The sequence below is a fragment of the Hylobates moloch genome, unplaced genomic scaffold, assembly GCF_009828535.3.
Source record: "Hylobates moloch isolate HMO894 unplaced genomic scaffold, HMol_V3 SCAFFOLD_14, whole genome shotgun sequence".
Classification (NCBI taxonomy): Eukaryota; Metazoa; Chordata; class Mammalia; order Primates; family Hylobatidae; genus Hylobates; species Hylobates moloch.
The window spans coordinates 8,683,763-8,696,005 of record NW_026652289.1 but is presented as its reverse complement, the minus strand read 5'-3'; the positions used below and the strand labels follow the sequence as shown (position 1 = coordinate 8,696,005).

Here is a 12,243-nt window from a genome sequence, read left to right as displayed (position 1 = left end):
GCTTGCTCTCACTTTAATGTATATTTATTTAGCACCTTCTGTGGAGCCAGGCACTGCACTGTGTGCTTGGGATATAAAAATGAGTAAGAGCAGTTGACTGAGCAATAGCTGTAGCCTGTGCTGTAAGACTCTTCTCCGCTTTTGATTCAAGAACCCCTCATTTAAAAAATACTACATTCATCCTTACCTCCCGTGCAGCCCCCTCCCTCCCTCTCTCAATGATTTCTTCACAGTCTAAATATTCCTGATGGATTTAGTTCATTCCTTTATTGCACAAATATTTATTGAATGCAGGTCATGTGCCAGGCACTGTTCTTGGTGCTGATGATAAAATGGTGAACAAAGCTTACTCATGGACTTTCGCTCACTTACCTCTTCATCATGTGCCTTTATTTCCGGCCATCATTAGAGGTGCAATTCCTGTAACATTTTGTCTTCATTTTGGATGTGTCTTGTTGCTAGGGACCTCGTGGGTTTTTCCCCACATAAGCTTGGTTGCCCTCCTCATTTCTTAGTGGATTCTGTCTCAGAACCTCAGCCTCGTTAAGTTTCCCACATTTAGATGTTATAGTTTTAATTAAATTATTTTCATTTACTTTTTGTTCTTTAATATTGTTCTTTGATTTAACTGTTTCTCTTTAAAATCTGTCAATTAATACTGTCACAGGAATGGTCCCCTGTTAACACATTACTAACAAAGAAATTCAGGTTAGGTAAGAATAACATTCAGATCTACAAGTAGAGCTACGTGTGGGTTATGTATCAGATAATGGCTTCTGATACTTGTTATTTTTACTTTTTTGTTTTTAAACTTAGGGTCTTTTCTCATGCTTTTTGTATTTGCTGTTTCCTCTGTGTTTACCACTATCTTTTTGAATCTTATGTCCCGGTCTTTGAGATGTGTTGTTTATGAAATATTTCTCTGTAGAATCAGTGCCGATCCATACTGGTAATATGGTCTCTAGTTATTATAGTTCCTTGCTAGAACATAGTAACGTGGCTGAAGTAAGAAAGCTGCTTCATTTTTCTTTTAGTAAAATATTGAATTTTTCCCAAGTTTAGCAGAGTTACAGAAACATACTCATAGTAAAAATGATCCATACAGTTCAGGATGTAAAGACAGAATGCACATGCATGATTTTCTCCAACATGCTTTTCGTACTGTTTGACAGCAGTTGAAAATATTTTAGAACTGCACTCCAAGTGATGATTTTAGATAGCTTTGAATTATTTGTTAAGTTCATCATTAAATTATAACATCTGATGTTAAAACATGTATTGTGATACATTCTTAAGCTAAGATATTATACTGAGTTGAATAAAGATTATATAATATGGTAGATAGTAGGTTGAACCATATGAAATTGCTGTTTTGTAAGCCAAAGGTGGTCAAAAATCTGTCAGCAGTTTCATATGGTTCCACATAATACTTTATATGATCATCCCTGTTACAGGATGAACTGAGTCTTTTTTTTCATTAATATTTGCATTAAAAGGGAAGATAGAAACTTAAGAGTAAAAACATGGGTAATTTGCTTAATTATAAAATCAGGTTAACTAGAAATACGCATATTAGTTTTGTCCCCTTAGAATCTTATCATAGGAAAGGAATGAATGAATGGTTAACTTAAATACTTTTTGGTGTTGCAGGGGGAAATTAAACTTAGGTTTGTTCTGAATTTCATACACAGCAATCGAGTTAAGAAAGGAGACAGTGAGCATGTGGCAAGCACACCTCGTTTATATACCATGTTTACCAGCAGTCCCCCTGTACTGGTGGCTTAATCTTTCTTTCCTTTCACTAGATAACTGATAATGTCACTAACTAGTTATGATAGGCGTTATAATACATAGCTAAAAAGGTACCAGAAGTGAAAAAGTTTTTTCTTGCTAATTCACATTCACATCACCCACAGCAAATTCCAAAAAGAACATCAGATTCTTTGTCACCTAGCATATCACCGTTATGCATGGGAATGTGTATTATTCTCCCTAAAAAAGTTTCAACTTATAACTAGAAAAGTAAATCTACTGGGGAAAAAAAGCCCTCTAGTGTGTTGTTTAGATAGACTATAACTTATTTTTGGGTTATCCACTACTTGAATTAGTTGGAGAGCAGCTTTCTTTTATTAAGGTGACCAATGCTTTTCAAAATAGTATTGGCATCATCTGATGACTTGTTAGAAATGTTGACCCTTGGCCAGGTGTGGTGGCTCACGCCTGTAATCCTAGCACTTTGGGAGGCCAAGGTGAGTGGATCACCTGAGGTCAGGAGTTCAAGACCAGCCTGGCCAACATGGTGAAACTCCGTCTCTACTAAAAATACAAAAATTAGCTAGGGGTGGTGGCAGGTGCCTGTAATCCCAGCTGCTTGGGAGGCTGAGGCAGGAGAATTGCTTGACCCTGGGAGGCAAAGGTTGCAGTGAGCCAAGAGTGCGCCACTGCCCTCCAGCCTGGGTAACAGAGCAAGACTCTGTCTCAGAAAAAAAAAAAAAAGGAAATGTTGACTCTCAAGCTCTACTGAATCAGAACCCTCATTTTTAACAAGATTCAAAAACAATTTGCAAGCACATTAAAGTCCAAGAAGTGCTATTACAGATTATGAATGGCATTGTCACCTCCACAAGACAGTGCTGATGCAGCCCCTCAGTAAGTGCTTGTTGAATTTAATGCATATAATTCACTCAATCTAGATTCAAAAAATGAAACAAGTATTTCAGGAGGGTAGTGATAACAGCAGTAATCAAGGGAACTACCTGTTTCTTTGTAATTCTTTCATAGCTATCTGGATGTCACAGAATTACCCATCTTTCCTTCCAGATGCATCTTTCAGTCTGATTCTATCCATGCTGGATGGTCATTTGGATGTCTTCTGAATACAGTAGATATACACACATATGTGTATGGATGAGAGAGCAACAGAATTAAAATAGAAATCAACATAGTATGTGAGTTAAGGGAGTAATTAGATTTTGATTAGTCAAGGATTCATAATCTTTTGCAATATTGTAATATATAAGGTAACTAAAAAATAAAAATAGGGGGAGATGATACAAAAAATTCCAGCAAAAGGTAAGAAAGGAAAAGGAACATAAAACAGTTCAAACAAATAGATTGTTAGTGTTCATTTATAAATACAGCTCAACCACATACTCTTTACAAGAGATAAACCTAAAATACAAGGAAACAGAAGAAGGTAAAGGTAAAAAGATGGACGAAAGACATATCATACAAAAATTGATGCAGAGAAGGCTTGGTGTAGTCAGACTGATAACAGATAAAGCAAAAAGCTTTACTGGAAATAAAGAGGGCAGTTTATGATGATAAAAGGTATTATTCATCAGGAAGGCATAACAACCCTGAATTTGTATTATTCAGTATAACACTTTAAGTAGGAGATTTTTAATACATTGTTGTTGGTAACTGATAGAACAAGATGAGAACAAAAATTTTTTAAAAATACCTATATAAGACAGCATACTTAACAAAATTAAACCTTTGATGAGGCTGACCATGAAGAAAGAGAAGACCTCATTAACCAATGTTGAGGTGAAGAGGATATCACAAAAGCTTATGAGAAGATATAAAAACTTGATGTCAGTCCATTTGAAATTTAGATGAAGTTAGACATACTATTAGAAAACTACAACTTAACAGACACAGCAGGAAATAGAAAATCTGAGTAGTCCTATTAAACACGATCCTTAATGGAAAGAGCTATCCACTAGTTTTGAAGTCTTTGGGATTTACAAAAAAAAACCCAAAAAAATGAAAAAACGGAAACTACCCAAAGCAAAACTCCTGGTCCAGAAGGTTTCACACCAGTGAATCTACCACACACATATAAAATCATGACCAAATTGCATTCCAGAAATGGAAAATTTTTTTTGTTTGTTTCCATAGGATCTTGCCCTGGGCTAGAGGGCAAGTGGTGCAGTCATGGCTCACTGCACCCTCCTCCTCCTGGGCCCAAGTGATCCTCTTACCTCAGCCTCCTGAGTAACTGGGACCATAGGCATGTGCCACCACACCCTACTAATGCTTTAATTTTTTTGAAAAGATGGGGTCTCACTATGTTGTCTAGGCTGGTCTCGAACTCCTGGGCTCAAGTGATTTTCCCACCTTGGCCTCCAGATTGCTGGGATTACTGGTGGGAACCACCATGCTTGGCTCGAGGAAAGTCGTTTATCATTTCAAAAATCAGTCAGCGTCATTCATCACATTAACAGAGTAAATCAGAAAAGTCATCTCATTTCAGTAGATGCAGAAAGAGCATTTAATAAAAGTCAGCATCCGTTCATGAGGAAAAGGTCTTAGAAATCTAGCAGTAGAAGGAAACTTTGTTAATCTGGGAATAGTATCTGTTAAAAACCTGCAGCAACCATAATACTGGAGAAATGTTGAAAGCTTTCTTTCCAAGAAAGCTGTATTTCCAAGATTGAGAATATGTGAGAGTAGTGTCTGTTACCTCCTTTTTAAGTCATCACTGTACTAAAGGTCCCAGCAAGTAGAATAAGGCAAAGGAAAGAATAAGGATTGGAAAGGAAAAATAAAATTGTTCAGATGCTCACTAGCCCCATGTGGCTATTTGCTACATTACTGATACAGGAGATTCCATCATTGCAGAAAATTCTGTTGGGCACCACCATTCTATAGAGATCAGTGCAATTTCAATTTCAACTTCAACATCGCAACATGGGTTTGTTTTGGTGAATTTGATGGGGTAAACCAGGAACTTACATGGAATAGCCAAACTTACTTACTTTTTTTTTTTTTTTTTTTTTTTTTTTTTTAGAGGTGAGGTCTCTGTTACCCAGGCTGGAGCACATACAGTGGCACAATCATAGCTCACTGCAGCCTTGAAATCTTGGGCTCAGGCGATCCTCCCACCCGAGCCTCCTGAGTAACTGGAACTACAGGTGTGCGTCACCATGCCCGGCTTTTTTTTTTTTTTCCTTATAGAGATGAGGTGGTGGTGTGTTTGCCAGGCTGGTCTCAGACTCCTGGGCTCAAGTGATTCCCACCTTGGCCTCCCAAAGCCCTGGGATTACAGGCATGAGCCCTGCGCCTGGCCTGCCAAAACATTCTTGAAGAAGAACAGAATTTCCTGTTGGATCTTAAAATTTTTAAAGCTGTTGTAATTTAGGTAGTGTCCAGTTCTTGAACAGAGACCTAGGTAGGTAAGTCTGTATCCGGTAGAACAGAATAGGGAGCCCAAAACTAGATCCAAGCATACAGGGAAATGTGATTTATGATAAAGATGGGGTTACAGAGCAGTGGAGAATGTTTGTCTTTTAAATAATTGGTTAAGGATCAATTGGATGTTAATTGGGGGGGGGAAATGAAACTTGATTCCTATTTTACACAGAAGTCAAATGCAAATGGATTTTGCATTTAGATGTGAGAAAGCCCAATGTTTAGAAGGTAATAGATTTTTTTCATGACTTTGATATAAGGAAAAATTTCTTAGACTCCAAAAGTACAGTACTAATTGTAAAGCAAAAGTTGATAAAAGTAAGAACTTTTATTCATCAAAGTATACCATTAAGAGAGTGACAAGGCAAGCTGCCTATAACCAGTAGGGGCTCGCTCATATTCAGAATATGTATTTTTAAAAATCCTAGAAATTTGTAAGAAATGGGCTTACAATTCAGTAGAAAAAATAGAAAAGCAACCTGAATGTACATTTCACGATGTGATGTGTAAGTGGCCAATACACATGCAAAAATGCTCAGAGTCACTAGGAAAATGCAAATTAAAACCACACTGGAGTACCACAGCACAAATACACTTAGCATAATGGCTGAAATTAGACTGATGATTGCATGCCATCGTGAAGGAGTGGAGCGTGAGAATTTTTCATAAACTGCTAGTGGATAAATTGATTGGAACAAAAAAAAAAGACTGGAAAAACAACAGGACAGCATCTCTGTGTATACCAAACGATGCATAACAAGAAGCTTACAAGTGGCAGTGTTCATAGTAGCCCCAAACTGGAAATAATCCAGGTGTCAGTCAGTAGTGGAATGGATAAATTATCATTTGTTTGTATTATTGTAAAGCAAGGTAATGGACAAACTACAGTTTACAGGCATAAGATGAAGTAAACAATTCTACTCTATTACATTAGTCTGTACTTGCCCTGCTATAAATAAATACCCAAGACTGGGCAATTTATAAAGAAAGGAGGTTTAGTTGGCTCATAGTTCTTTCTTCAGGCTGTACAGGAAGCATGAAAGCCTCTGGGGAGGCCTCAGGAAAACTTCAGATCATGGCAGAAGGTGTTGGAGAAGCAGGCATGTCTTACATGGCTTGCAAAGTCAGGCAAAAGGGGGAGGTGCCACACAGTTTTAAACAGCCATTTTTCGTGAGAACTCTTATCACGAGGATAGCACTAAGGGGGATGGTGCTAAACCATTAGAAACCACCCTCATAATCCAATAACCTCCTACCAGGGCCCTCCTCCAATATTGGGGATTACAATTCGACATGAGAATTAGGCAGGGACACAGATCCAAACTATCACCTGCTCATATGAAAACATCACGCCTGTAATCCCAGCACTTTGGGAGGCCGAGGCGGGTGGATTATGAGGTCAGGAGATCAAGACCATCCTGGCTAACACGGTGAAACCTTGTCTCTACTAAAAATACAAAAAGCCCAGCATGGTGGTGGGCGCCTGTAGTCCCAGCTACTCGGGAGGCTGAGGCAGGAGAATGGCATGAACCTGGGAGGCGGAGGTTGCCGTGAGCCGAGATTGCGCCACTGCACTCCAGCCTGGGTGACAGAGCGAGACTCTGTCTCAAAAATAAATAAATAAAAACAAATTTGGTTTTGGAGGTCAGGATAGTAGTAACTTTTAAGGAAGAGGAAGGAGGTGTTGGTTAGAAAGGGTCATAGAGTGGTGTGGTGGGTTTCTGGGATGCTGGCCATTTTTTCCCTGTTTTGTGACACAGATTGATTTTATGATAGTAATTAAAGCTTAGTGCTAATGATTTTTATACTCTTTTCTACAATATTGCACTGAATAAGTTTAAACATAGTATATAACAGTGACATGGATAATAAAAACAGAAGCTAACGTTTTTATAAAAAGTGTTTGGTGTGTGTCACAGGTTTCATTCTGTGTGCCTGTTGGTGGTATCTCATTTAAACTTTGTAACAAGGAATAGGGTCAGTATAGTAATACCTCTGCTTCATAGATAGGGAATCTAAGGCTTTGAATGGTTAAGAAATTTGCCAGTCACAGCCTTAGTCTTTTATTGTTTATAAGAACTTCTTTTTTTTTTATTTATTTATTATACTTTAGGGTTTTAGGGTACATGTGCACAATGTGCAGGTTTGTTACATATGTATCCATGTGCCATATTGATTTCCTGCACCCATTAACTCGTCATTTAGCATTAGGTGTAAGAACTTCTTATATATTAAATAGGACCTCAATTCTTTTTTATTTATATTCCTTCCTACCTTTTTCTTTTTAATGTTCAGATTTAAAAGCCCTCATTACCCCCAATATTTGAATTTAGATTTTCAATGTTTTGCTTTTGCAAACAACACCAGGATAAACATGCTTGGCATCTTTGTGCACATCATTGATTATTGCCTTAGTGTAAGTTTGTAGTTCTTTCAAAAAGTGAACAAGGCTGTTCTACAGAATTGAATTGAATGAATGTATTTTTGACTATGAATGATGAAATGTTTAGTAAAGTTAGCCATCTTTCACCACAGTTGCACTATCCTTTTACTTACTTAATAAACATTATTAATCATGTAGATTGGGAAAGTTAAGGACCTCACTGTAATGCAGAGAGACAGAAGAGAATCTAAAGTCTGAAAGCAATGCCAGGGGCAGTTGACATTCCAGCTTCAGCAGGGGTGGAGGACTTGAATTTGTATTTTAGAAAGGTCACTTTAGCCATGTTGTTGAGTAGATCCAGAATTGCAAATAGAATAAAGACAGAGCTATTAGGAATCTGTTTTGGTAATCTTAAGTGAGATATGTGGTGATGTAGATGAAAAGGTTGTGTTTGAGTGTTCTGTTAGGAGAGGGAATGAGCAAGGTTGGGCAGCTGTGAGGGAAGAACTCTAACATGACTGCCAGAGTGTTGATTCTGGTTGACTGGGTAGGAAATGGTGTCATTCTGTGTGGTGGAAAGTAGAGGTGGAACTTACGTTTGGGGAGCTTTGTTCTCTTCGTTTTGCAGAGTCTGTGCCACATTCAGGTAGAGATAGTATGCTCCACAAGATGGGCACTGGCCCCATGAGCCTTTACTGCACATTGACTGTGCATTACTCTACAGTACTTGCAGATAACATTGGGCCATTTATTACTTGCCAGAGCTGTTCTGAGTATGTTGTATGTATTAAAGCACTAAACCTTCATAACAGCCTTTTCAGGTAGGTATTATTATCGTTCTCAGGATACTAGGTATGCATGGCCATACAGCTGGTCACCGGTAGCGCTTGGATCTCCAACCCCAGCAGCCTGGCTGAGAGTCTGTGCCCTTCACTGTTGGACCACCATTATTGTGTGTCTTGAAAATGGTAGAAGTCAGAAGTATTTTGCTACTGAGCAGTATGGTTGGTTGTGTTGTGGCTGTTAGCTGGTTCATTTAGGAGGACAGGCACAAGTATTTTGAATCTAGTCATTCTTGTTGACCAAGGTTTTAGGCTTTAGTCTGTGATTACAAATTTGGCTGGATTTAAGAAAAAAATTTTTTTATCCTTTTCTTAAAGAATTACCTTTTATTAGATACCAATACTTTTATGGACCAAAGTGTTAATTTTTCATTTCCGCCACGGATATCATGATGATGGTTCATCCTACCCGTGGGATAATTATTGGCTATTCTTTCTTTGTGGTGAGCTTGCCAGGTCTAGATTTCCTTAGGACTGTTTGAAAGGTGCAGAGGAATCCAACGACCTTGGGTTGAGAAGTTTAGTTCTGTGTTTTATGTTTGTTTTCCTGTTTTTATACCCAACCTTTGATAGGCTGTGTCAGTGGAGAGCACCATAAGGTTTCACCTGGTTTGGGGGATGCTGGTGATGTTGTTTGCCGTAAACCTGGCAGCAGGTGCAAAATAGCATCTCAGAAATGTTCCTTTGAGTTGGTTTGTGAGAGCTGGTCTGTTGGAGAAGTCCCTCAATAATAAAAAGATTACTTATTTAACATGTATTATGGTTCTTAATTGATGAAAATCTCATAGGTGAAAATAAGTCTTAAAGGTAGTTGCTGTTGCTTTACAAAAAGATTTTCTGAAGATTTTCTCAATACAGGTTTATGTTCATTTTAATCACTATGGATCTTTTATACCATTAAAAACAACTATTATGTTGAGTAACATATACCTGTTTGTAGTTAGAAAAGTTTTTTAATATTGAATATCCCAAAGTTCTTATTTAAGGAGCCAGTAGATATGTCAAATGATACAAACATTAGGATATGAATATTTCCTTTAAACCTCACTTATCTTCTTGTAGGAGGAGAGACTTCAGCATGCAAACCTTCATCTGTTCGGCTTGCACCGTCATTTTCATTCCATGCTGCTGGCCTTCAGATGGCTGGACAGATGCCCCATTCACATCAGTACAGTGACCGTCGCCAGCCAAACATAAGTGACCAACAGGTTTCTGCCTTATCATATTCTGACCAGATTCAGCAACCTCTAACTAACCAGGTAAGTTCATGGAGTATCGGAAATGACTGTTGGAATGGCAGTTTATTCCTTAAAAATGTTGGAATACTAAGTAGGCAAAATGCTTTAATGGCTTTCAGTTTTACATGCAACGTGGGATTATGGATTGGGAAACATGATGTTAAGAAGTTTGCATTAAATTTTTTTTTTTTAATTTTTACTTGTATTTCACTTAAACACTCATGAACATAACCACAGTCTCTCATTCTGTAATAGAAAGGGGAAAAGTTATTTCTAAAGAATATTAAAGGAACTTAAAGAAAAAGCTTATTTTTATGGAAAGGTGGCTAAGTTAAAACCATTACCGGAAAGCAAGTCAGATTCCATTACAGCAAACTCAGAGAACCAATTTTGTGTTATTTTAAACTACCTTTCTACACATTTGTAAAAATAAATATAAAACTCCTTAAAATTCAGAAGAGATGTATGCAAATTAACCATGCTATTTATTCTAATATTCAGACAGGGTGTTCACCATTTTTCTATGAAGTGAATGGTGTAAATAGAATACATGCTGAACTCTTGGTACTCACACACACATATACATGCATATATATGTATGTGTATGTATTTTTAATATCTTTCTAAATTAACTGCACCGTCTACATTGAGTTTTGGTTTGGGGAGACTTAATAGCTGTAGTTGTGTGAAAGTTTCTTGCGCCACTGATATTTGATGTGTGATGAGCACTGAAAATGGCTGCTTTTCCATGGACTTAGAAATTTGGTTTGCCATTCTTTTGTTTAGGTCTTTCAATATATTATGTAAGGATAAAAGAGCTGGGAGATTTAAAAGTATGTCTTTTCCTGGATTATTTGAAGGAATTGTGTTTTCTCTAATTGAGTTATATATATGGTTTGAATGAACAATTGGCTACAGCGATGTATTATCATTATTAAGAGGTGTCTTGTTTATATTAAAACGTGTTTGTAATAAAATTTTGCTAGTAGGCTGACATAATGTTTAAAATATATAATATGTTAACATTCACAGTTAAATAGTTATAATAAGATGAATTTTGGCAGGACTTAAGATTTTCTTTTATGCAGTGAATTGATTTGAGTTTAGTTGTGAGTTTGAGAATTGGGACAGTTGTTCAGAATGTCCAAGTTTAGGAAGTGTTTAATTGTGTACCAGAAGAAAACTGCCTGGAAATCTAATAATAATAACACAATGATCCATTTGCACTTTGAGGAAACCAAGTTGATTCAGATTAATTTTCCCGCTTGTTCAGAAGCAGCCCGTCAGGCAGAGTGCTGTTCAGTGTGTTTCATAGCTGTGAAAGGACTGTGCTCCCATTTGTGACTTTTCCGTGTGTGAGCAGGAGACTGTGGGGTCCAGCCCAGGCTTCCTTCTTCTTAGATACAGTGCTCTTTCAGGTCTAACCTCTGGTGTCTACAGCGGGCTAGGAAAACTTCCAGTCCTTTACAGTCATTTTTATCATTATATTATTTTAGTAAATAATTTAATTAGCGAAGCACCTATTTTTATATCCAACTAACATCTTATGTGTATTTGGATCATATAAAATAAGAGATATTTCACTTAACTATTTCTGTTTTAAGCTATGAAATACTTCTAAAGATTTGTGTGATGTAAAAAGACTATCTTTAAAGTAATAATACTCAGCCAAATATTTCTGCCAAAATCCAAAAATTTCTGGGCCTAATAAGGGAATCATGTTAGAGGATGCCTTTCCTGTAACTAAAGTGTGGGCTGTGTATTAAGTGGCATAGCCTAGTCATAGGACCTGGCTTCAAGGCCTTGGCTGGCTCATGATCTGGTTGTAGGATTTGAGTGAGGTTATTTGTACCCTTCATATCTGTTCCTTGGGTGTAAAATTGGCACCTCCGACTAGAACCCCCAACACATACAAAGTACCTTTTAGCTATAAACTTACTGTAATTTCATTATTTAATTTCCATTGTTTCTTGTTAATCATCCTATCAGATGTCTTTTAAAAGAAAAATAGAGCGAAAGTAGGTGTAGAAGAGGATGACTGATGTTTGGAATGCTGAGTCTCTGGGCTATTCTAGTTTTCACAGTATCTTTCATAGTTCTTAAATTCTAGTACCCTGGATATGTGTTATAGATGCTATTCAGCTTTATTAGTGCTCTCAAAATAACAAGAAAGGCAGAATACAGTGTTTCTGATTTTTCATTATATAGGAAAACAGGAGGTAAATATAAATAAAATGAAATAGTTATTATAATGGAAAACAGTTTTTGAAAGGAGTCCTAGAGCTTATACTAAAGAATCTTTTCAGGACAAAAGTTAATTATTGTTTTAGCTCTTATAACTGATCTAAGCAGGAGGTTTGTAATCTGGGTGAAGTAAAAGGAGCAAGAGATGTTAGCATCGAGGGCGTGCTGTTTCTAGCTCCCGGAGGCAGATAGCTGAGGCAGCAGGAGGAGGTCACATCAACTTCCCCATTTATTAGGTTACTCCCCTTGCAAAAGGGGTCATTCCTGCAGCTTGGTGAGCTCCTGGGTCTTCTGAACACCATGGACTTAACTTTTTGCTGTAGAAGGTAGAAGGGAGCTT

The 12,243-nt window shown here is 37.4% G+C and overlaps 1 protein-coding gene across 6 annotated transcripts in view; it reads left to right on the top strand.

The window, feature by feature from the left end:
- Window positions 1-12,243, top strand: part of DYRK1A (dual specificity tyrosine phosphorylation regulated kinase 1A) — a 146,849-nt gene that overhangs the window by 95,191 nt on the left and 39,415 nt on the right. For 5 of the 6 annotated variants that reach the window (XM_058427667.1, XM_032175699.2, XM_032175701.2 and 2 more), the window contains one exon: window positions 9,484-9,680. In XM_058427667.1, coding sequence (XP_058283650.1) covers window positions 9,484-9,680 — 197 coding nt within the window. Of the gene's footprint in view, window positions 1-4,790; window positions 4,920-9,483; window positions 9,681-12,243 lie in introns of those variants that run through there. The other variant, XM_058427668.1, reaches the window with a different exon arrangement.